We start from the raw sequence: 26,344 nt of genomic DNA, 5'->3' as shown, positions 1-26,344 counted from the left end.
TAACTTTAATATTTAAAGTTTTCATTTATTTGTTGGAGAGAACAGTGCTAAGTCATTCTCGGTAGTTCAAAATGTGAAGGATTTAAGGGTATGTAGAGGTTTTTTGTTGTTGTTGTTGTTGTTGTTTTTTGAAGGGAGATTACATATGAAGCAGCTTCCTGGAATTATCCTTATATTTTGTTTACTGGCTCAATGCATTGTATTTGTATAGTGAAAATTCTTTCCAAACATGAGAAAGAATAATGCTGCTAAGAATGAATATTAGTCCAGCATGTATGGACAGGCCATATAGACATCCAGGAGTTATTACACACACCAAAGTAAATATTACTGACCTAATTTGTTAACTGGCACCAGTTCAAACCTCAGCCACCACAGGTAGAAAAAAATGTAACCAAATTGCAGGTATTTAGCTGATCTCACTTAGTTCCTCTTTCATTAATACAAGGGGCCTTTCAAAAACACTTCATTTCTCTTCTACATGTATTCATATTCCCTTTTTATATTCATTTGGTAGGATAACAAGGAACATTACTGCTCAGCCATAGCAAAGTATTTGTAAAGACAAGCTCAGCAGGAGATTTCACATTGTGCTGTCAACACCACACAATGGTGGCCCTTTAAAAAGGATACCAAGCTTACCATGTTATGCAGCAAAAATGGCCAGACTTTCAGGGCAATAACCAAAAGATTTGCAGAACATTGCACTCTAAGGCCAGGTCTACACTAACCCCCTAATTCGAACTAAGGTACGCAACTTCAGCTACGTGAATAACGTAGCTGAAGTTTGAAGTACCTTAGTTCGAACTTACCTCGGTCCACATGCGGCAGGCAGGCTCCCCCGTCGACTCCGCGGTACTCCTCTCGTCTAGCTGGAGTACCGCAGTCGACGGCGAGCACTTCCAGGTTCGACTTATCGCGTCCAGACAAGACGCGATAAGTCGAACCCGGAAGTTCGATCGCTCACCGCCGAACTACCGGGTAAGTGTAGACCTACCCTGAGTTCTTACACTAATATTAATATCAAGGATAAAGGCGCCTCCTTCTTTAAAATGAAAACAAGAATTTCCAGCATGATTAGTCCCAGTGGTATTTGTAGGAGATCTTGTTAAGTCCCACTTTGAAGTGATCTATGGAATCAATACTTTAAAATGCCAGGAGTACTATGGTGTTTTCTGCCTACTTGCTGGTTGGCACACAGGACAGATTCAGTAAAGTAAGAACATATCCAAAGTGGGAAGTCCTCAGTTGGGAACTGAAGGGGTAACTCTGAACTCCAGGTGCTGTGGTAAATATTTTTCATACAAAGGTACTGTTTCCTCATAATTGTATTTTTGTATTTGAAGGACATAAATCCACACCGTGTAGAGTTCAAAGCATAGGGGTTTATTACACACAGCGCTGGCGTAGTGTCACCTAGCTTATTAGGCTCAGAGACACTGTCAATCAATTGATTACAATGAAATATATAGATTTTCCATGGGCGGGGGAAGGTGACGGGGTAGGCTGTTCCACACCCCGGGATAGGTTTTGCAGCAAGACAAGATAGCACAATAGCCAATGGTTAAAAGGTTACACAATGTCTCCGCCCATGGTCTCAAGTTAGCAAATTAACATTTGATTAATACTTTGATAAAATGTTATTAGTATAAAATATATATGTTGAATTCTGATTTGGGGTCCATAGGAATGGAGTAACTCCTTTGATTGTCCGACAGGTACATGTCTAGGGGATAAAGCAAAGAAACAGTGAAAGCATATGAAAATAGAGATTGTCTCCTTTATGTCTTAAGGCAGGGCATTGGTCCCTTGGAAGGGAGATGGAAGGATGCCATATCATTATAGTGACATGTGCCAATATTTCATAAACTCAAGGTTGGATCTGTGGGAAGACTGTTTTCCCTTCAGGAGAAACACAATAGGAACAGGGATCCTTTGTTCAATTTGAAACATTGGATGAAACATAATTATTCAGTTATTGCTTCAACATCTGGCATTTCTACTGACCAATCAGATCTTAGCAAAGGCAATGTTATTTTGTTTACCCCAGCTTTCTCTTAGCTGATCACTATTAGCTAGGCCTCTGGTCTCCTAGACTTTGGGTCTGGAAAAGAGCTGGCACAATCCATATACCAGGTTGTTATATAACATGCACATGGATTTTAACCCTTCAGTATTCCTGATACTAGGAAATTTAGTAACAAAAATGTGGATAACACCCACAAAAAGGAACTTGGAATCCAACAGCTGATTTTGTCCCACAAAGAAGGCACCAAAATGGTGCTCTGAATGGGACTGATCCTACTTTTATTATCGTAGATGAGAGATTTGCTACTGAATTCAATGGAGCAGGATTGGACCCTGTTATGGTGGATACACACCACTGGAACACCCCTGCCTCATTTTCTCCTAATGGACTTTCAGTGATTTCAATGAGGCTTTTATGCAGTAGATAGTGCCCCTTCAGAGATCTAATTTATTGAATCAAAGACCAAAACATTGCCATCACCTGGGAAGTGCTCCGTCTCTGGGCTCCAGGCCCCTATAAAGACCAAACCACTACAGCTCTTCCACAGAGCAGCATGCATTCCAGAGGCTCTCTCTCTTCCGGCCTTTCCTTGTCAGTTATTCACCCTCCATTCCCAGTGGCAATTCCTTCTTCTGTTTTGGAGGAACACACCCCTCAAGACCTGTACCATGCAGAGGAGCTTTGAAGGGGGTGGAGGAGGGAGCATGGGGGGGCGGGAGGGTTCCAGCTTGGGTGAAAGGGATACTCTGGGGTTGGGGGTCCTGGATTGTTTCTACTCTCCTCTTCTTCCAGGACCTGCTCCCTTACCTATGAGGGCTGTCTATAAATTGCACAACACATAGGGGTGAGTGGGTCCTTAATTTTCCATGACTGTGTGTTTTAGTGTTACAAGGGGGTGAGTGGATCCTGAAAGATCACCAAAAATGTGTTATGTAATTCATGGCCAGCCCCTGTAGAGCTGGTCCATACATTTCCTCTTCTGGCCAACTGGAACACCCCTGCCTCAGTTTCTCCTAATGGATTTTCAGTGAAAGTGACTGTGAAAAGGCTAAAGTTAGTTAAAGGAGTTGAAGATGGTCTGTGTGGTCAGTAGGTGAAGATGTAACTGATGGCATGAGTGTATTATTCTACACTTTCAAGATTCCTCATCCACAGCTTTGGGAGATAGTTCCCAGGTGAGCAATAGTGGTGGATTTTGAGTATATATATGGCACAAAGTACAGTCTTATTAACATTTATGGACATCATAGCTGGGGAAGGGAGAGAGCACTATGGTTGGAGATGTTACTCCTTTTCTTTTTACCTATTGGACTGTTATTTTTGGAGGTGACTTGAACTCTCATGTTCAGGTACAGGATAGTGGAAGCAGTGAGGTGGATGGGAAGGGACCAGGGGAACAGATGTTCAACGTTATATACATTAGGGCAAAAAGCTGAACTGAAAGATGTCTTTTTGGAAGAGGATTTGGAGGGCAAATCTCAGAAGCAGAATGCTGGGAAAGGTGTGTGTGTGTAATTTTAGAGGAGCAAAGAAGACTAGAATTGACTGGTGGTACATACAAAAGGGAGTAAAGTGTGTACAGTCCCAGGCCATCGCATTGGAGGTATTGGATCATTTATATCCAAGGCACCACAGCCATCCTACACTAGGATAAATGTATTTTTAACACATCTTAGCTAACACTGTAGTTAGTCTGTGTTAATATACTACGGTAGACAAGACAGTTGTAGGTTTAACATGTGTTAGCTGGTTGAGGTAAACCCTAGACTAGTCAGGGACAGAGTTATACTGGACCTTGGAAGCAAAGACAAAAATTTTAAATATAAAATGATGCATTTTTCAAAGAAAATAATTACGACATAATGAACATATCTTGCACATTTTGCTAGAACTCTTCATAAGGTGGTAATTTGATATGGACAAATTGTATTCTGTGCCTGCACACCCAGAACTGCTGTGTCACACTGAGGCATAGGCAACCTAAGCATGTACTTAGGACCCAATTTGGGTGGGGAGGGGGGAGACTGAAGAGGGGACAACTGGCATGGTGGTGTGACCACATGAACCAGGTCACAATGCCACTCACTCAAATTTGTCCCCCCCACGCCCCAACCTCATGAAGAAAATAGAGGGGAGAGAGAATAAGACGGAAAATATATTTTTGCCCTTATATAAATCGATGGTACACCCACATCTTGAATACTGTGTACAGATGTGGTCTCCTCATCTCAAAAAAGATATACTGGCACTAGAAAAGGTTTAGAGAAGGGCAACTAAAATGATTAGGGGTTTGGAGAGGGTCCCATATGAGGAGAGATTAAAGAGGCTAGGACTTTTCAGCTTGGAAAAGAGAAGACTAAGGGGGGGATATGATAGAGGTATATAAAATCATGAGTGATGTGGAGAAAGTAGATAAGGAAAAGTTATTTACTTATTCCCATAATACAAGAACTAGGGGTCACCAAATGAAATTAATAGGCAGCAGGTTTAAAACAAATAAAAGGAAGTTCTTCTTCACACAGCCCACCTTCAACTTGTGGAACTCCTTACCTGAGGAGGTTGTGAAGGCTAGGACTATAACAGCATTTAAAAGAGAACTGGATAAATTCATGGAGGTTAAGTCCATTAATGGCTAGTAGCCACGATGGGTAAGGAATGGTGTCCCTAGACTCTGTTTGTCAGAGGGTGGAGATGGATGGCAGGAGAGAGATCACTTGATCATTCCCTGTTAGGTTCACTCCCTCTGGGGCACCTGGCATTGGCCACTGTTGGTAGACAGGATACTGGGCTAGATGGACCTTTGGTCTGACCCAGTGCGGCCGTTCTTATGTTCTTATGAAATGCAGCAAGACCATATCTAAGCGGGCAGTGCGTCAGCCAGTGCTGTTGCTCCTTGCTGCTGCCATGGGGCTGGCTTCTGCACCAGGCCCACTGCCTTGGGGGCATAGGCACTGACTCTGTGGGTGCTCCAGGGCTGGAGCACTCACGGGAAAAAAAATAGTGGGTGCTCAGCACCCCCCGGCCAGCCTGCGGATCAGCTCCTCCCTCCCAGTCCTCCCACCTGCTGACAGGCCCCACGGATCAGAGGTGGTGCGAAGCAGGGGCAGGAAGAGACAGAATGTGGGTGGGGCTGGGGGGAAAGGGTGGAGTTGGGGCAGGGCCTGGGGCAGAGCGGGGGTCAAGCACACCCCCGGAACTCGGGAAGTCGGCACCTCTGCTCGCGGGGCCTGCTTCCAGCAGCCGCGTCCTTTCTGCTCTGCCCACAGGACTTGCTCAGAGACAGCTGCAGGGGAGAGTTGGCTGGGAGAGGGGTGACAGGGAGCGCTGGGGGGTGGACAATGGGGTTTTGCCTGGGGTCCAGTGATGGGTTAATCCGGCGCTACTCAGCAGGTGTGAAGAGTTTGTAATATAATGGTGTTTACTAGACACAGTGCAGTCAAATTAAGGGTTACTTAGTGGTTTCAGTACCTAGAAGTCAAGACAGCTTTAGTTATTTGCTTAGCCACCGCAACAAAACAAATGGTGTGCTTTGGCCCCATATGGGAATACACACAAAGCTAACCTTTCTTGAAAATCTGCCCAGCCCAGCATGGTGAATGTAAATAGCCTGCTTTAACTGGAAGAGCAGGCTCCACATTTGACTATTCTGGTTTTGAAAGAAATTCCCCAGACCACATTATCAAAGAATTCAAGGACATTTATAGAAGCATAATTAGAGAGGGACTCTTATTTCCTTCCTCTTTTCCTGCTTCTCCCCTGGCCAATCCCTACAATCAAACAATTTTTTTTTTTTTTTTAAGTTTGTCATGTTATTGGTACTTTCAGAGGATGGAACTTAAAACACTTCCCTGCAGCTTTCTGCTTGTAGGGGGTAACCCTAAAACCACTGACGTTAATGGAAAGAGTCCCATTGCCTTCAATGGGCTTTGGAACAGACCCTCTTAGAGTAAGGTCCTGATCCTGCATCAGAAACCACTGGCACAGTCTCCTGAACCTGTGCAACCTCCACTGATGTTAATGGGACCCTGCATGGGTCCAGGTTAGCGGATCTTAATGCAGGATAAGAGCTATGAAGATTTACAGAACATTGAGGTAATTTTTTTCTAAAGAAAAATTTTAAAACTGAGTCTTTGCTATGACTTTGAGAGCTCCATCTTGTGCAACACAAAGCCACTAGCTTTGAAACAATGCCATAGCAATAGCGTCCTGTGCCAGATACTACAGTCATTCAGGGTTACTTGAGCAAAAGTAATGAGAAGTATTAAAGTAATGTTTACATAATGTAATATCAATCATGCTATGTACATTAGCGATAAGAGGAAAGATTGAGTTGTTTTGGATAAAACTGAGCTCTCCTCTTGAGAATGGAAAATTACTAGTAGGCTGTAAATTTTGACTCTTAATTTTTAATGTTATTTTTCATTTGGTATTAACAAATTCTATTGTAATTCATTTTGACAGGATGACAAAATTCTCTTCTAAAATGTCGGCACTGAGTGATTTTACAACATGTGAAACATGAAGATGGTAATAACCTACCAAAATGTGTAGGTTTCATGATGTGTAGACTGTTGTCTCCTGTGAATGGAAGTAAATCCACAAAGCTTATATAGGAGTGAGCAGATACTAGAGCTAAAATTCCAGCAGTGAATCAAAACTGTTATTCAGATCCCTAATCTTAGTGGCCCATGATATTTACATGTACTTTTTTAATAAGATGAAGAAAAAATAGGGTTAAGAAATTTGAGAGGTGGGTGTACAGTAAAGTATCAACAGAACTCAATTATCCAAGGATAACAAAATTAAATAACTTCTTAAGAATATTAAGTTCCAGGGGACTAGTTGGATGAGGAATTGGTAATGTGATAGTCTTTCACCTCTAGGTTACCAGTTGAAATTCAGATCAGTTGTGACCAAAAGTGATAATTCATAGATTCCAAGGCCAGAGGGGACCACTGTGATCTTTTAGTCTGATCACCTGTATAACACAGGCCACAGAAATTCCCCAAAAATAATTCCTAGAGCATAGCTTTTAGAAAAACATTCAATCTTATTTTAAAAATGGTCAGTGATGGAGAATCCACTATGTCCCCTGGTAAATTATTCCAATAGTTAATTTCTCTTACTGTTAAAAATTGACACCTTATTTCCAGTCTGAATTTGTCCAGCTTCAACTCCCAGCCATTGGATGGTGTTATATCTTTCCTTACTCGACTGACAAGCCCATTATCAAATATTTGTTCCCTGTGTAGCTACTTACAGATTGTGATCAAGTCACCCCTTAACCTTCTCTTTGTTGCTAAGTAGATCAATCTCCTTAAGTCTATCCCTATAAGGCACATTTTCTAATCCTTTAATCATTCTCCGAAGCACCTCCCATTGATCAAGGTTTTGTCAATATTTATCAAGCATTTAACCATATTTTGGATGCCTGAAGTCCTATGTTTAATGAGTTTGTAGTTTCAAGCCAATGCCTAAGAGTCAAGTACTCATATCACAAAACCAGTAACACTGCCACTAACTGATTCGCTTCCCTAACGGTGATTTCTCCAAGGTGGGACTGACGTTCATTAGCATGGAGAAGTTTGTGTAGCTAATGCATGTGGTACACCGATCTTCTATACTTCATTCTCCTGTGCTCCTAATCCAGGTCTTTTCAATTAATTCACTTAAAACAGAGAGAAATAAAAAAATAGTTCACTGGAGAAAGGGATGCTTTTCTGCTCTTGATACAAAAGCATAGCTCACATTAGCTCTGAGAGGTTAGTCAGCAATGAAACGAGACACCAACCAGGTGAATCCAAACTATAAGTGAGTTTGACTTGAGAGGACGTGTGAGGGGATGCACATACCCCACACTAGACTAGGCAGGGAAGGTACTAAGTTCTTGCAAAGAGAACCAGGCAGAAGGCTCATCCTGCCTTGGAGAACCTGCTGTGCCTCCCAGTTAAAGAGACAATGCAGGATTCTCCACAGAACAAAGTGGCCTTCATCTGCACCAAAATCCACAGTGCATCCCTACTGGCATACTGTCTTCTCCATCAGCTATTCCCAATGCCTCCTACATAACAGGGGAGGAGGGAAAGTTGCGAGGATGGGAGGCAGCGTGGCAGAGCTGAGCTTTGCTAAGCCCTTTCTTCCACTGGCATATTGCACCTATGCTCACAGCATAAGTTAAAGCTGAATCTTCCTGCTATAACTTACATCGGATGCAGGCAGCCCAGAGAGTTGCAACTGGCTCCCTGCTACCACCTCTCTCCAATACATCTGAGCATCGCGTGGACATGCTGAAGAATCAGGCCCATAGAATTTATACCTGGGCTCATCAAGGCACGTACTTCATCCAGAAGAGGACAAAGACTGAGGTACTTTCAGAGGGAGGCAGGCAGTGTCTTGTCCTATCCATCTGCCCCACACTTGAGGAGACAACCAAGCCAGACAGCTACCAGAACTGATTAACAATGGGCAACTTGCTTGTCCTGAAATAAGGACTCCTTTACTCCTACCAGAGGAGCTGTATTTACTCCTCACCCACCCAGGGAAGTCAACGCTGCTTCCCTGCTAATGAGTGGAACACTGCATCGGAGGTTCTGGAACAAGACTCCTTTAACCTTGCCAGAGGACTACATTTACCTCCTTTGTAAATGCTTTGAGATCTATGGATGAAAGGCGCAATAGAAGAACTATTACACTGATTATGTACTAAAAACACTTACCTAAGTCTTTATTTACTTTATTTTGATTACCCATGGCTGTAGCGAACCTGCCAAGGGTTGGCAGCAGAATCTACCCAGGAAACAAGGTGGCGGGAAAACTGTGACTTAACCTTCTACAAACTGACTGAATAGGGTGACCAGATGTCCCATTTTTATAGGGACAGTCCCGTTTTGGGGGACTTTTTCTTATGTAGGCGCCTATTACCCCCCACTCCCTGTCCCGTTTTTTCACAGTTACTATCTGGTCATACCTATGACTGAAGCAGGAAGAATGAGCTGGGAGGCCAGTAGTACCTTAAAGAGCCAATATTCTGGCTTCGTTTGTGTTTCTCACTCTTATTTTCAGTTGTCTGATGCGCTAACCTGGGTAATCCACGCACACTGAGCTAGGTGATGAGTGGTAAAATGAAGTGGCAACCAGCAGTGATGAGAGTCAAATACAGAATTCTCATAAAAGGTGCAGCAGGGAATGAGAGACAGCAGGGGGGCAGTTCTTGTACGGAAGACTTTGATGCTAAGACATTCCTGCAAGTGAGATGATTGTCTGAAGAATGGTAGGAAACAACTGCTATGAACAATGGGTATGGAAGGATCCAGGGCACTCTGAGGTGGAAAAGAATCCTTGGTGAATGATGAAAGACCATATTAAGTGCAAACTGGTTTCTGTACTGAGAAAAAAGGAATATGGTCATGAACTGAAATTTAGATCACCAAGGGAAACAAAGTATCAGGGGGTAGCCGTGTTAGTCTGTATCTACAAAAACAACAAGGAGTCTGGTGGCACCTTAAAGACTAACAGATTTATTTGGGCATAAGCTTTCGTGGGTAAAAACCTTACTTCTTTGGATGCATAGAGTGAAAGTTACAGATGCAGGCATTATATACTGACACATGGAGAACACCGTCAACACTGGTTCTCCACTTGCGAAGTAACTCCCTGCTCTCCATGTGTCAGTATATAATGCCTGCATCTGTAACTTTCACTCTATGCATCCAAAGAAGTGAGGTTTTTACCCACGAACGCTTATGCCCAAATAAATCTGTTAGTCTTTAAGGTGCCACCAGACTCCTTGTTGTTTTTTTAAGGGAAACAAAGATGCCCAAGATGGACAAAGACCAAAGGGAAAAATCATCAAGAAAGAAGAAATGGATCGAGACCCTAGATACAAGAAAGATAGAAGATAGAGCTATGTGGCATCAAAGAATCCTAGAAGCTATAGGAAAAGCAGATGGGAAGCCATGGCTGGAGACATTTAATATTGACCCCTGCAATGTTGATCACTACCACAACCTGGCATCAAGAGGTAAGCAGTGAGAGGGAGCTATCAAAAAGAAAGAAGCAAACAATCCTGAGTGGTTACTCCAGGGGTAGGCAACCTGTGGCACGCGAGCTGATTTTCAGTGGCACTCGCATTGCCCAGGTCCTGGCCACCGGTCTGGGGGGCTCTGCATTTTAATTTAATTTTAAATTAAACTTCTTAAATATTTTAAAAACCTTATTTACTTTACATACAACAATAGTTTAGTTATATAGTATAGACTTATAGAAAGAGACGTTCTAAAAACGTTAAAATGTATTACTGGCACGTGAAACCTTAAATTAGAGTGAATAAATGAAGACTCGGCACACCACTTCTCAAAGGTTGCCGACCCCTGGGTTACTCCATAGAAGGAAAGTATCTTGATATATTAGTGGCCCACACAAAGAAAACAAGATACACTACTATCTTTCCAAGACCAGGATAAAAGGATGTCATAATAAGGGTGGTGCAAGATATCTTGAACAATGTTGGGGGAATTCTTAATGATTATATTTCCCATGGGAACAAATTACAGCAGCAAAGGAAGCTTATATTATTTAATCAAGAATTATTTCAGTGAGTTGGAAAGAGTACAGAATTTGAAATTATACCTGTGATCTCCTTAGAGAGCTTTCCCGTGCCAAACTAGGGTGAAAAAAAGGAGAACACCGATACTGGAAACCAACCAATAGATGATCTGATAGTGTAGAGAGGAGGGTTTTGAATTCACAGATCATTGGAATGCCTTCTGCAATGAGAGCCAACTGTTTGGATTAGACTGTCTCCACTTAAGCAGGCAGGTTGCCAATCTTTTAGGTTCAGAACTGGTGGGGCCAGTTAGGCAGGTTCTAAACCTTAATAAACAGGAGGCGGGAAAGGGAAACCTTTCACTTAACTTGATTAATCCATCATGTACTTCCAACACACAAATTAAGACAGAAAATAGAGAGTTGTTCTGAAGCAGAAGATGAAGGATAAAAACAATATAATGCTAGATGCAAATGTTCGGGGAAACAGGAAGAAGCAGTACTAAGTAATGGAAATCATGATCTAGAGAATATAACTGAAATTTGGTGGAGTGATTCTTATAAGTGGAATTTTGTCTATCTATATCTATATAGATGGGAAAGAGAACTGAGAGAAGAGGTGGAAAGAAGAATTGCATAACAAAAATATTTACAATACCCATGTTAATACAATTAACAATGTGGTGGAAGAATACAGGAAATGAAGAAGGAAAAAAAATAGAAGCAATAATGTGTATCTGCTAAGGCCACCATTCTGGAAGAGTTAGGGAAATCACAAGATCCTCTACTCACAGAGGATTTTAACTAGACAGACTTCAGGTAACAAATACAGCCAAACATCTACACAGAAGTCAGCTTTTATAGGCAGGAAGTAAAGAGGCTTTCTGGAGATGTCCCTGGAGGATTTCCGCTCCATCCCCATACACGTTAACAGACTTTTCCAGTAGCTGTACTGGCCGCGATTGCCAGGGCAAATTAATCATTAATCATTAAACACGCTTGCTTTTAAACCATGTGTAATATTTACAAAGGTGCACTCACCAGAGGTCCCCTGTGTGCCCTCAGGGTCTTGGGTGAGTTCGGGGGTTACTTGTTCCAGGTCCAGGGTGACAAACATATCCTGGCTGTTGGGGAAACCGGTTTCTCCGCTTCCTTGCTGCTGTGAGCTACCTACATTACCTCCATCCTCATCTTCCTCGTTCCCCGAACCCTCTTCCCTGTGTGTTTCTCCAGTGAGGGAGTCATAGCACACGGTTGGGGTAGTGGTGGCTGCACCCCCTAGAATGGCATGCAGCTCCGCGTAAAAGTGGCAAGTTTGCGGCTCTGCCCCGGACCTTCTGTTTGCTTCTCTGGCTTTGTGGTAGACTTGCTGTAGCTCCTTAATTTTCACCCGGCACTGCTGTGTGTCCCTGTTATGGCCTCTGTCCTTCATGGCCTTGGAGACTTTTTCTAATACTTTGCCATTTCTTTTACTGCTACGGATTTCAGCTAACACGGATTCATCTCCCCATATGGCGAGCAGATCCCGTACCTCCCGTTCGGTCCATGCTGGAGCTCTTTTGCGATCCTGGGACTCCATCACAGTTACCTGTGCTGATGAGCTCTGCGTGGTTATCTGTGCTCTCCACGCTGGGCAAACAGGAAATGAAATTCAAACGTTCGCGGGTCTTTTCCTGTCTACCTGGTCAGTGCATCTGAGTTGAGAGTGCTGTCCAGAGCGGTCACAATGAAGCACTGTGGGACAGCTCCCGGAGGCCAATAACGTTGAATTCCGTCCACACTACCCCAATTCCGACCTGCAAAGGCCGATTTTATCGCCAATCCCCTCGTCGAAGGTGGTGTAAAGAAACCGGTTTAAAGGGCCCTTTAAGTCGAAAGAAAGGGCTTCGTCATGTGAACTTGTCCAGGCTTAATTCGATTTAATGCTGCTAAAGTCGACCTAAACTCGTAGTGTAGACCAGGCCTAAGTCTCACTCACCGGAAGAACAGATTGAGAATAATGCTGACACATATAATAGTATGGTAGCCATGATCAGTAGCTATCTGAATTCACTATAGTAAGAAAATGGTTCACAGAATGCAGTAAAGGAATTAGATTTCAGAAAGGTAATTGTAGAAAATTAAAACAAAACAGTAGAGTCTGATAGGAGGAAACATTAAAATCCTCGTGTATGGAAGACAGCTGAAGAACTCTAAAAGGAACCATGACTAAGACTTATTCCTCTGGGGAGAAAAAAGAATACTGAAAAGCATAAGAAATGGTGACTGTACCTTCAAAAGGGGCTGTTTAAAGTTCAGAGGTTTAGGAAAATAGCTTTAGAAGTAAAGGTGGCAGGAGAAGACAATTAGACAAATATTCAAGAGTCAGTTAAGGCTTCTAGGAGAAAAAAATAAGGGCAGCAAAAAACAGAATAAAGACTTGGGCTAAAGTGAATAAAAGAGCTTATACAAATATTTAAAGGGGAAAAGTAGTAACAGAGAGAAATCAGAGTAGATCAAGACTGAGTACTGGGTACAAGATCAGTACTGGGTACTGAACTGCTTGTGAATCAGTGTTTAACAAGAAAAATAAAGACCACGTGTGGGCATTTTGGACAAGGCCTATCTGGTCTGAGCATCTCCTGTGAGATGATGAGTGCCCTCCACTCTTACTCATATCAGCAACTGTTGAAGCTCAGAATTCTTCAGAATGAGACTCTTAGGGCTTGTTTATACTTAAAATGTCTCAGTGGCACCACTGTAGTACCTCAGTGACGATGCTATGCTTCTCCCTTCAGCATAGTTAATCCACCTCCCCAAGAGGCAGTACCTAGGTCAATGGGAGAATTGTCCCATCGACCATGGACCTAGCACTGTCAAACTGACCTAACCCCTGAAGTAAATGGTGTCGCCCAGGGGTATGGATTTTTCACACCTCTGAGTGATGCAGTTATATCAACCTAATTTCCTAGTGTAGACCAGGCTTTAAAGAATGCATGAAAAACTTACAAAACCAAATATTGATAAAGAGCAGGGGGTGGAATACTGGGAACACCTGAACCTACACAAATCAGCTGGTCTAAAAGAAACAGGGAATTAAGAGACTCTACTAGCAACTTACCAAGCTGTTGACAGTTGTTTTTGAGAAGTCATGGCCAAGGATACGTTTTAGTCACGGGTATTTTTAGTAAGAGTCATGGACAGGTCACGGGCAGTAAACAAAAATTCACGGCCCATGATCTGTCCATGACTTTTACTATATGCCCCTGACTAAAACTTGGGGGGAGGGTTCGGGGGTGGCCCTGGGGGCGCCGGGGGTGCTGCATCGAGGGGGCATTGGGGGTACTAGGTGGGATCGCGGCCGGGGGGGGGGTACTTGGAGTGGCGTGGCTCAGGGTGCTGGCAGTGGAGGGTGGTGGGGCTAGGGCAGGTTCGCTACCCAGATCCTGGGAAGTGGCGACCTCCATCTCCTAGCTCCACGTACTGCCTCCACTCCACTCTGCCCCAAACCCCAGTTCCTCATCTCCCATTGGCTGGGAACCGCAGCCAATAGGAGCTGCAGGGGCAGTGTCTGCAGGTGGAGGCAGCACGTGGAGCTGGGAGCTGAGGGAGAGGAGTTTCAGTCACCCTTCCAGGGAGTGCCCTCCCCCCCCCCCAGGTAAGCACAACCCACACTCCAATCCCAGCCCTGAGCTCCCACACACCCAGACTCCTGCTGCTTGGGGGCAGGGGAGCCCAAGACTGCCCCAGGAGCAGCCAGTGCGACTGGCCCAGGGGCTGCCTGAGCTGCTCAGCGGCTCCTAGGCCAGCTTCATGGGCTTCTGCAGAAGTCACGGAGGTCATGGAAAGTCATGGAATCCATGACTTCCGTGACCTCTGTGACAAATACGGAGCCTTAGTCATGGCAAACTGAGGGAGCTCCTGAAGATTAGCACAAAGCTAATGTGCAAAGGAAAGAGCGGTCATGTCAATTATACTCTAGTAAAGCCAACTTCAGTCACTAGTAAGGTAGATGGGGCATGCATTAGGAGACAATATTTGAGTCAGAGGCTCAGCTTGTGTAAATTGGAGTCCAGTGACTTCAGTAGAGCAGGATAGATTTTCACCAGCAGAGGATCTCGCCTGCTATCTCTCCGTCATGAGGATAACAGGACCATTAATGCCATGCAACATAGTTTTATAAAGGACATATCTTAGCCAACAAACTTGGGGCCTGATTTTATTCCATCGGCTTTAATGGAACATGACTGGTTGATTGCTTTTCTGTGACTGGAATTACAAAACTAGCAGATGAAGGAAAAGTGATAGATGCAATGAGTCTGAGTCCAACTGTGTCTGACCCTTCACAGGTGCACAGGAGGGAGAGAGGAAGCAAGCATCCTTCCCTACACCTTCTGGACTCAGGCTGCACACTATGGCAGTTCTTATACTCTTCTGGCCTCTGGGACTTTCCAGAGGGGCTGTCCCTGCATCCTCACTCGGCACACCAGCTAGTGGAACCGGACCCTTAGCCATGCAGCAGGGTGTGTTTTGCTCTCTCTGAGGATGGCAGAGTAGACAGGCGCCACCTGAGCTTGGAGAAGCAATGTGCTACAGGTAAATATTATTATGCTGAGGACTGTGTGAAGACCTGTTGAAGTTGGTGGTCATAACAGCCGTCCTTCATTCAGGATAAATATAAAAAGCAATTAAGCTCCTTTATGGAATAGAAAGCTGCTAGATCGAAGACACCACCCAAAACACAGGCCACATGCAAGCATAGGCACTGACTCCATGGGTGCTGCAGCCCTGCAGGAGAAAAATTAGCGAGTGCTCCGCACCCACCGGCAGCCAAGCTCCCCTCGCCCCCACTCCCTCTTTACCTCCTCTTCCCCCGAGCATGCCGCGTCCCAACTTCTTCCCTTCCCAGTGCTACCCGCCTGCCGCCTAACAGCTGTTTGGCAGCACTGAGGACTTTCCGGGAGGGAGGGGGAGGAGTGGAGACATGGCGCACTCAGGGGAGAAGGCCGTAAAGAGGCAGGGCAGGAGCCGGGACTTGGGAGAAGGGGGTGGAATTGGGGCGGGGCGAGGGTGGTGCAGGGGCAGGAAGGGGCGGGAGGGGATCGAGCACCCACGGGGCAGAGGGGAAGCTGGCACCTATGCATGCAAGGCTGCAGCAAGAGTTGTAAGCAGAGTCTGAATGAGCTCTCCCCGACACACAATGATGAGCTGGGGGAAAAGACTTCTGCAGACCATATTTGCATAGAGATGCTGACTCTGCTAGGTGCACAGCAGAGGAAACTGCTCTGCCAAAATGATCAGTTTTGGCTGGGGGTGGGTTACAAATCACTCATGCAGGGGTAATGAAATGTTATCATCCTGACCACACGAGTAAAGGGCAGCAGAGAGGGGATCACCCTCAACTGAACCTCACTCGCTAAGCACGGGGTAGGGATGCCAAAATCCCAGTGAAAGAGGATTTGCCTAAAGAGCCCAAGGCACCATTTGAACCTCCTCCTCTCCACTGTTTAAAGACAGGACTGATTAGACTCAATTGAGAGTCCTTGCTTTGTTCAGTAATCACTAGAGCTGAAATCACCCATAACCAGGTCTCGGTGCTGAGCCTAAGAGCTGGTGTGGGACAACGTTGCAGTATACCAGACTTCCCAGGCTGCAGTGAGGGTCCCCACTACCCGCTGAAATCACTGAGAGCTGTGTTAAGTGTTGGAACCTCAGAATGTGCCATCAGAGTGTACAACAGTGGCCAGCAGCGCCAGAGTGAATGGTGGCAACTGTGAGTCAGTTGCGAGGCTGCAGCAGCAGCTGAGGCATTGCTTGATGCCTCCCCCCCAACTCTGGTATGGGAGGTGAACTCATGTGAATGCACCTCTGAACTCTGGGCCTTCGCTGATCAGGGACAGCAACTGTATGTGGGGTGCAGTGGAGGGAGAAGGCAATGGCAGGTTAAAGGAACATTTGTTGGACTTCCATTTCACTCCTCCAGGTGAGAAATTGAGGCAAAGAACACTGCCCAACATACTATGGGGTGGGGGTATGCTCATAGTCACATGCTTTCAAATCATGTTTGTGGTATTTTTCCAAATTCATGTCAAATTCCTTTCCCCTTTTTATTACAAGTTTTCTTTTGTTATACACAGACTCAGCACTTGAGAAAGGGGAAGTATTACTTCTTAGAGGTGCCCAGAGATGGTGTTAAGTCTTCCCAGATTAGTGGCTGGGGGCTCGAGCCAGTTCTGTTTTGTATCATTAGGAGGAACCGATAGATATTGAACCCAGCCCTCATAGCTGCTGTTTCCACCTGGCAGAAGGGTTACAGAGTTGAGCCATGCAGCTCAAGGGGTTTCACTGGGGGCTCAACACAAATGCAAGAGTTTTGTGTATTATCTGATTCTAAATTTACATAGAGAGAGAGAGAGAGAGAGAGAGAGAGAGAGAAAACAGATGCAGACAGAAAAGGCAGCAGGCGAGGTCCAGAGAAGCACCAGTAACATGACCCTAATAAAAACCTAAGAGAAAGTGCTTTTGAGCAGAGTCCTGGCTAACAAGAGGCTTGAAACTGTGAGAAAAATTAGAAGTGTGCTGAGGAGGCAATATTTGAATTCTGATCAGAATCTCGATTAATTTTCGGCTACTTTAGATTTCAGGTTTCAGACTGAACAAGGACTGGGGCTTAGGTTTGATGGTGCTGAAATCTGGCAGGTAGAAGTCTCAACCTTCAGCCCAAAATGGAAGAAACTTCATGACATCACCTGACTTGATTTTTATTTCCAGTATCTTGAATGGTGGCAATATCACAAGATGAACCAGAGTCATGCTATTTCTTCCCCCCATATGCTGCATTTAAACAAGATTTGGACAATATACTCCCTCTGGTTCGGGATCTGGTTTTGTGGTGTATTCAAATCTAATCACATGCCCACAAAATATGGTGTAGAGGGTTCAGGTTTTTGGTTCAGGCCCATCTATGGTACAGATATAAGAAAGAAGGATGTAAACTCCAAGGATGAAATCCTCGCCCCACTGAAGTAAATGGCAAAACTCCCATTGACTTCAAGGGGGCCAGGATTTCACCACAAGAAGGGCGAGGAATTATTTAGGACAATTAACGATAGTATAACTAAAAGAAATAGGATGAAATTAACAGAGGTGAAATTGAGGCTCGATATCAGGAAAAACTTCCTAATAGTGAGATCGACCAATGTCTTAAGGGAGATGACTAATATTGACCGGAAAGGCACTAGATGAGATACTGTGTAGAAAAATTCTATGCTGGCAGGGAGATGGACTAAAGAACCTAAGAGGCACTTCTGATGTCTAATCTCTGTGATGAAAGAGAGTGTAATGGGAGAATGTAGCCCTTCTTTCTTTCACAAGTTGCAGATTGTATATGTTATGTAGATTTTTAGCTGTCCATTAAAAGAGTGCATTTTAAGAGTATTTTATAGTAGAAAGAAAGGAAATTATTTGGAGAGCCTTAACACCTTTAATGGCACCATGCTGGGAACACAGGGAGCCATCAGCATGAATGTAAACGTAGTGCATATTCATTACAGAGGTAACCGCTGCCAGCATGCTTTCACCATAGTGGGTCTGTGGTCTCTAAAATGGTGCAGAAGTAATTCCTGAAGGACAGCATCCTCATGGGGGAGCAGTGCTCTTTCGCAGGTCTGCTAAAATCCTATTGTATGCATCCCCTGAAAAAAATCCTGATTCTGGGTGGCAAGTAGAACTGTTGTATCTCCTCTGTGGCCTTTCCTTCCTGATGAAGAGCATGGCATAATCCATCAGCTAATGGACTAGAAATGGAAGGCTTGTGAGATTAAACAGTTTTGTAACCCAGCCTTTTCTTTACAAATTCTACTTTCAGGTATTACTCAGTTCAAAGTGAAAACTGTCTTACAAAGCTATCTGCATAACTCAGAACAATAAATGCTTTTATTAAAGGAAAAGTTTCAGGTTTTTTAATTGACTTATTACATAAACTACAGAACAACTCATTTAGCATCCAGAGGTAACTCAGGAACTTAAACTTTGGCACTTTCTAACTGAGGAGTGCCTGACTTTGCCACCTTAATGTTCTTTTAACATAGGTTTTTAGGATGTAATTATTGCAGAAATTCAAATACATAAAATACTTAGAGTTTGTACTATGTATATACTAACGGGTCAGTGAATCCTTGGAGCACTGTGTAATCAGTATTGAAATTGTTCTTTGAGGCAAAGTGACCATGGGTGTAATCCTGAATTGGCCACTACTGGAATGCTCCCGCTAGAGTGACCTCACGTGCACACTGTGTGTGGAGGACTCCATTTTGCTGTACAAAACGTCATCTTCCATGCAGTGTGACCTTGCATGTACGGTGCATGTGGTCATGCTGCGCAAAGTGTCAAAAATGCCAGTATGCCATTCCAATATGAACCGGTCCCACTACAGCACAGGGGATGACACCTCTGTATACATAACCACATAAGCTGGAGGTACTGTGCAATTACACCACTAACCGATGGCATCAGATCCAGTTGCCAGCGAACATACTATGCCACAAATTATATTAGTATTGCCTCTTATTCACAGTGGCTAATGTGATCTTGTGGAACAGGCTTTAAATCAGTGGTGGGTAACCTGCGGCCACTGGGAGCTGCAGGTGGCCGAGCCTGCGGACAGTCAATGTAAACAAACTGTTTCACGGCCCACCAGTGGATTACTCCAACGGGTCGCAGGTTGCCCACCACTGCTTTAAATCTAACAAAAGTACAAAAGGGAACAATATGTTCCCCCACTTCAGCCTTGCAGATGCAGGCCAGTGGAGTCATGCCTGCACCCCTATTGTTTCCCTTAAGTGGCCATGTTCACCGCTGCTAGCACACCACTCCTGGGCTTGGAGTCTCCCACCTCCCAGGTAGGTGTCTTAACCACTGGACTACTGAGTCATTCTCACTCTCTCTCTCTGGCCCAAAGACTGTTCTGCTGTGAATAAATACTTAATACTCATTAGGCCAGAGAGATAATGACAATGACTCTATAGCCAGGTGGTTAGGACACCCACCTGGGAAGTGAGAGACCTAGGAGCCAGTCCCTCTGCTCCAATGATTCTTTCATTATATATCCACAATGGAATAGCTTCAATAGGAGAGACTGAGGCAGCCCCACGTTAGAATATCCTATAGCTCAGTGATTAGAGCACTTTGCTGAGAGAAATGGGAGACCCCTGTTTAAATCCTTTCTGCCCATCAGGCAGAGAGGGGGATTGAATCGGAGTCTCCCAGATCCCAGGTTAGTGCTCTAACCACCAAACTAAATGTTGTAAGGTAAGTGGTAGCACCACTGCCGGTTGTTTTATGTGGATCCAGGCAGCTGCCTAACTCATTTTCACAAGAAATGCATTAGGCTTCTAAACTGCCTAACTCCAGGGGATTTGAAAGAGGACATAACAATGTTGAGATTCATGGAGCTCAGAGGAAGGTGCAACGGTGTTCAAGAACGGTCCAAAAAGTCTAACAGAAACAGAAAATAACCAATGAGTATATTTATCATACAGCTAATTTTTACTAGAACAAAAAGAAGCACTTAACTTACTTGATTGAGACTGTGAACTCTCACCATAGTTTCTAATGGTGCTACCTAGAATACAAAAGAATGAAAAGTGGTGAATGGTAATACCATAAAGTGAAAGTATTAAAAACTATCAAACATCCAGTACCAACTGGGGACAGGTAGATGTGCCAGGGTGGGGAATCATGGGGGGCAATCTTCCCCGAGACCATGGACGGCGGGTAGCATAGGCAGGGGAAGGCTGTGCCTCCTCAAACAGCCTGGCGTAGCCCCATCCACGCTTCGCCCCCAGTCCCTCTCCTGCCTGCTTCCAGTTCCCTTCCCGCTCTTCTGTGGCTGAGAGGCTGGGGTATGCAGGCTGGGGCAGGTGCGCACAAGGCCCAGGGCTGGGGGCGCTGGAGCTAGGGCCATGCCGTGTTGCTTGTCCGTCTGCCCGGCACTGGGACCGCGTCGCCTGCCCAGAGCTCCAGGGCTGGGGACCCACTGGGCTGGGAATGGGGGCACTTCGGCCATACCACCCACCTGGCACAGTAGGGTTGGGGGCACTCCGGCCATGTTGCTTGTCTTGCACTCTGGGGCTGGAGGTGGTCCAGGGCTGGGGGCGCTCCAACCATGCCACATGCCCACCCAGTGCTGGAGCTGGGGGCACTCCGGCCACGCCACCCATCCAGTGAGGGGGCTGGCAGCCACGGGGGGGGGATATGCTCCAGGCTCCAGTAGAGGAGGAGGGGCCGGAGGGAGGGGTGGGGCCTCAGGCAGAGGGGGAGGGACCAGAGGCTAGCCTCCCCCAACAGCGCGTTCACCTGCTGCCCATGCCTGAGACCCTGAATGAGCCAGAAATCTGCCACAAGGTAACTGTGGTCATTTGTCCTAGAGTATCCTCAATAGCCCCTAGCACACATCTCTACAGAGGGGAAAGACAGGAGGATCCATGTAGCAATGGATATTCTGTCCCTGCCTCTCCATCCCATCCAGACCTACATCTGACATGCTCATGTGGAGAAACCCGCAAAGAACTTAGCTCTGCACTGTGTAGAGGGCATATGAACCCCTTCCATGACCATCTTTCCAGAACCACACCAGTTCCTCTCCCCAGGGGCATGATTTTCTCCTGCATCTGAAGTGAAAATCTAATCAGTGAAGGTTCACTTATCTAACCAAAATAGTTGCATTGTGCTTCTAAGCTTGAGGTTTGCCTGGGAAAACTAAGAAATCCAAAGTCAAAGGAAAAGCTTGCAGCTCTTTTAAAAAGCTTTGCTGTGCTCATTTCCACCAACACTTCCACTGTAAACTGAAGGATACACAAATATCGGAAGTGCTGAGTGAAGAAACATAATCTAGAACAGGGGTGGGCAAACTTTTTGGGCCGAGGGCCACATCTGGATGGAGAAATTGTACGCAGGGCCATGAATGTAGGGCTGGGGCAGGGAGTTGGGATGTGGGAGGGAGTGTGGGGTGTGGCGGGGGCTCAGGGCAGGGACTTGGGGTGCAGGAGGGGTGCAGGGTGCAGCAGGGGCTCAGGTTGGGGTTCAGGAGAGGATGTGGAGTGCCGGAGGGAGCTCATAGAATCATAGAATATCAGGGTTGGAAGGGACCTCAGGAGGTCATCTAGTCCAACCCCCTGCTCAAAGCAGGGCCAATCCCCAACTAAATCATCCCAGCCAGGGCTTTGTCAAGCCGGGCCTTAAAAACCTCCAAGGAAGGAGATTCCACCACCTCCCTAAGTAATGCATTCCAGTGCTTCACCACCCTCCTAATGAAATAGTGTTTCTTAATATCCAGCCTAGACCTCCCCCACTGCAATTTGAGACCATTGCTCCTTGTTCTGTCATCTGCCACCACTGAGAACAGCTGAGCTCCATCGTCTTTGGAACCCCCCTTCAGGTAGTTGAAAGCAGCTATCAAATCCCCCCTCATTCTTCTCTTCTGGAGACTAAACAATCCCAGTTCCCTCAGCCTCTCCTCATAAGTCCTGTGCTCCAGCCCCCTAATCAGTTTTGTTGCCCTCCGCTGGACTCTTTCCAATTTTTCCACATCCTTCTTGTAGTGTGGGGCCCAAAACGGCACACAGTACTCCAGATGAGACCTCACCAATGTCGAATAAAGGGGAACGATCACGTTCCTCGATCTGCTGGCAATGCCCCTACTTATACAGCCCAAAATGCCGTTAGCCTTCTTGGCAACAAGAGCACACTGTTGACTCATATCCAGCTTCTCGTCCACTCTGACCCCTAGGTCCTTTTCTGCAGAACTGCTACCTAGCCATTCGGTCCCTAGTCTGTAGCAGTGCATAGGATTCTTCCGTCCTAAGTGCAGGACTCTGCACTTGTCCGTGTTGAACCTCATCAGGTTTTTTTTGGCCCAATCCTCTAATTTGTCTAGGTCCCTCTGTATCCGATCCCTACCCTCCAGTGTACCTACCACGCCTCCCAGTTTAGTGTCATCTGCAAACTTGCTGAGAGTGCAGTCCACACCATCCTCCAGATCATTAATGAATATATTGAACAAAACCAGCCCCAGGACCGACCCTTGAGGCACTCCGCTTGAAACCGGCTGCCAACTAGATATAGAGCCATTGATCACTACCCGTTGAGCCCGACGATCTAGCCAGCTTTCTATCCACCTTACAGTCCATTCATCCAGCCCATACTTCTTTAACTTGGCAGCAAGAATATTGTGGGAGACCATATCAAAAGCTTTGCTAAAGTCAAGGAATAACACATCCACTGCTTTCCCCTCATCCACAGAGCCAATTATCTCATCATAGAAGGCAATTAGGTTAGTCAGGCACGACTTCCCCTTGGTGAATCCATGCTGACTGTTCCTGATCACTTTCCTCTCCTCTAAGTGTTTCATAATTGATTCCTTGAGGACCTGCTCCATGATTTTTCCAGGGACTGAGGTGAGGCTGACTGGCCTGTAGTTCCCCGGATCCTCCTTCTTCCCTTTTTTAAAGATGGGCACTACATTAGCCTTTTACCAGTCATCCGGGACCTCCCCCGATCGCCATGAGTTTTCAAAAATAACGGCCAATGGCTCTGCAATCTCATCCGCCAACTCCTTTAGCACCCTCGGATGCAGCGCATCCAGCCCCATGGACTTGTGCACGTCCAGTTTTTCTAAATAATCACGAACCACTTCTTTCAAGGCAGGGGGCTCAAGGCAGCGGGTTAGGGGGCTTAGGGCAGGGGGTTGGGGTGTGGGGTGCAGGAGGGGTTCAGGGTGTGGGCTCTGGCCCAGCGCCGCTTATCTTGAGCGACGCCAAGGTGGCAGCAGCGCTAAGGCAGGCTCCCTGCCTGCCCTGGCCCCATGCCACTCCCAGAAGTGGCCAGCATGTCCGGCAGTGGCTCCTGGGGGTGGAGCAGGTGGCTCCACCGTGTGCTGCCCTCGCCTGTGGGTACCACCCCCGAAGCTCCCATTGGCTGCGTTCCCCGTTCCCGGACAATGGGAGCTGCAGGGGGCAGTGCCTGCAGGCGAGGGCAGCACATGGAGCCCTCTGCCCCCCTCATTCTCCCAGGGGCTGCAGGCCGTAGTTCGCCTTCCCTTGATCTAGAACATAAAAATGGCCATATTGGGTCAGACCAAAGGTACATCTAGCCCAATATCCTGTCTTCCAACAGTGGCCAATGCCAGTTGCCCAAGAGGGGCTGTTGCTGTCTGTTCTCCTTCAGTGTCACCATAAGAAGTTTAACAAAAAATGGAGATACTGTGGCTGAGTACAATTTTTCTTGCATTTAGAAATTATAGTTTATAAAGAAATTTCCATACCTAAATAAACAACATACAAAGTCAGATGATTTAGTTAAAAATAAAAAAGTTTATTAATAATGTAAGTGACCTCCAAGAACCATACTATAAGGAACAAAAAGTCAGAGGACAGCAGCAATCAATCTAAGAATCACTTTGTCATGGAGTGTGGGGGAGTCAGGGCCCTGCACCCCGCACTTCCTGCGGTTCACCATGACTCTTAGCCAGCCACTAAAACAGAAGGTTTATTAGATGACAGGAACACAGTCCAACACAGAGCTTGTAGGAACAGACAACAGGACCCCCTCAGTCAGGTCCATCTTGGGGGGCAGGGAACTTAGACCCCAGCCCTGGGACTCCCTCCGTTTCCCCAGCCAGCTTCAAACTGAAACTCTCCAGCCCCGCCTCTGGGCTTTATCTCTTTCCCGGGCCAGGAGGCCACCTGATCTCTTTGTTCTCCAACACCTTCAGTTGGCACCTTTGCAGGGGAGGGGCCCAGGCCATCAGTTGCCAGGAGACAGGGTGTCGGCCATTCTCTGTGCAGACACCATCACACTGGTCCTCTAGGTCTTTGCAACAATCACACACCCTTATCCCACCACCTAGATACTTGAGAAATGCATAGGGGAAACTGAGGCACCCACACAGTATTCAGAGAAAACATTAAGAACATTCCCCCTTCGTTACACACTTCTAAACCATGAGCAGAAAAAAATTCCATAGTATTCTTGGTTCTGCAGATTATAACACACTAGAGAGGTTCACTCTTTGTTGCGTTAGAGTATGTTAAACAATTCAACCCAGCTGTTCACAGAAATTCAGGATCAGTAAGATTAGTCATGTTTTTCCTTTAAAATCCTTATTTTTGTAAAGAAGAATTAGGTGATACATTTTCTTAAGGGGTCTGGTTTATTATTTAACTTGCAAACCTCCTAACTAAACGATTCTCATTTAACACTGAAATTACATAAGCCTTGTTGTGTACAGTATCAATACATCTCTGGGAACAAGGTTTGTTGGTTACCTGCTGCTTTAGAGCCAGCAGAGGGAGCACAAGCCATTGGTTTTTGTGGGCTCCAAAACCAAAGTAGTTGTTTCTCTTTTCTGTATTAGGTTTTCAACACCAGCCTGGCAAATTTTCAAAACCTTAAAATGTATACCTTATGTGTGACAAATGCCTTTCTATCATTCAGGAGTAAAACAGCTATTTGCAAAATTCCTCTTTTTAAAAATTACTTTTACTACATGGAGCAGTAAGGAAAAGTCAAGTAGACAGTACCCCTACGTATCCCAATCTTTACAGAAGCAAGAAATAATATATCCAGTACAATGGTGGCTAGATTCTAGCCCAGGGGTTGGCAACCTTTCAGAAGTTGTGTGCCGAGTCTTTATTTATTCACTCTAATTTAAGGTTTTGCGTGCCAGTAATACATTTTAATGTTTTTAGAAGGTCTCTTTCTATAAGTCTAAAATATATAACTAAACTATTGTTGTATGTAAAGTAAATAAGGTTTTTAAAATGTTTAAGAAGCTTCATTTAAAATTAAATTAAAATGCAGAGCCCCCGGACCAATGGCCAGGACCCGGGCAGTGTGAGTGCCACTGAAAATCAGCTCGCGTGCCGCCTTCGGCACACGTGCCATAGGTTGCCTACCCCTGTTCTAGCCCCTAGACACACATTAATATTACCCCCACTAGTGGAACAACACATCCTCAGTGACAGCAGCCACTGTGCCAAAAAGGCACTGAATTCCAAAGGACATATTTATACTCATATGCCCATCCAACACACCTGTACTCAATAACTAAAAAGGGGGGTTATCTGTGAAGAAGGGTGTTGTGAGGATTAACTAGCTAATGAGCCAAATCCTCCTATCATTACTCAGGCAAAACATCTATCAATTTTGAGCCTGTTTGTGAAGCTTTTGCAGATGAAAAATTCTAAGTAAAATTATTTGTCTGACAACAAGAAGGAGGGTTTGGCCCCAAACGCCAGTTATTCACTTACGCCAAAGAGGGGGGAAAATATGTTACGCAGACCTCTCCTAAACACAGTCTGACAAAGCCTGATCTCACATGACTCTCACCGACGCACCTCACAGAATTGGACACAACTAATTCAACATGCCTTTAAGGAGAACCCACCTATAGAAAGCAACAGCAGCACGCAACACCTGATGGAATCAGACCCTAAATAAAGATCCAAAAGGAAAATCCAGCAGTCAGAGCCCATCATGTGGATCTGTGACTCCCACTCCCCCTGCCTTTCACGGGCGTCTGTACCCATAAAATGTACCAGATCAGCTTTTCATAAGGTCAGGCCTGAGATCTACTTGCATTGTTGAACCTTCTTTTCATGCTCAGTTCCTGCAATTGCATATGTACAGATGGCATCTGTGCATGTGAACAGAGCTTGTAAAAGCACATGGGCCAAAGCAGGAGTGAAGACAGATATTCAAATGTACACACACCTCAGGCCTCACTTTATATAA

At 45.5% G+C, this 26,344-nt stretch overlaps 1 protein-coding gene across 2 annotated transcripts; it reads right to left on the bottom strand.

The window, feature by feature from the left end:
• Positions 1–1,365: 1,365 nt before the first annotated feature.
• LOC128827779 (myb/SANT-like DNA-binding domain-containing protein 2) lies at positions 1,366–13,776 on the bottom strand. Of its 2 annotated transcripts, XM_054011892.1 has the most exons (3): positions 11,615–13,776; positions 6,569–6,607; positions 1,366–1,726 (listed from the first exon to the last, which is right to left on the bottom strand). In XM_054011892.1, the coding sequence occupies exons 1-3, from the start codon at positions 12,150–12,152 to the stop codon at positions 1,644–1,646; spliced, it is 660 nt and encodes a 219-aa protein (XP_053867867.1). In that variant the 5' UTR covers positions 12,153–13,776; the 3' UTR covers positions 1,366–1,643. The 2 variants fall into 2 exon arrangements, with proteins under 2 accessions (XP_053867867.1, XP_053867873.1); XM_054011898.1 differs by lacking the exon at positions 6,569–6,607.
• Between the last annotated feature and the right edge of the window lie 12,568 nt (positions 13,777–26,344).

The sequence above is a fragment of the Malaclemys terrapin genome, chromosome 1 (assembly GCF_027887155.1).
Source record: "Malaclemys terrapin pileata isolate rMalTer1 chromosome 1, rMalTer1.hap1, whole genome shotgun sequence".
Classification (NCBI taxonomy): Eukaryota; Metazoa; Chordata; order Testudines; family Emydidae; genus Malaclemys; species Malaclemys terrapin.
Note: the sequence above shows the minus strand (reverse complement) of the source record. Positions and strands in the feature narration are given on the sequence as shown.

What these genes read in the sequence shown, in the direction of transcription:
- LOC128827779 (XM_054011892.1), bottom strand. Translation starts at nt 12,152, where the DNA reads ATGGAGTCCCAGGATCGCAAAAGAGCTCCAGCATGGACCGAACGGGAG. An exon ending in GGGCACACAGGGGACCTCTG is followed by an intron (nt 6,608 to 11,614) that starts GTGAGTGCACCT and finishes TTCCATTCACAG; the next exon opens with GAGACAACAGTCTACACATC. An exon ending in CATGAAACCTACACATTTTG is followed by an intron (nt 1,727 to 6,568) that starts GTAGGTTATTAC and finishes TTTATCCCCTAG; the next exon opens with ACATGTACCTGTCGGACAAT.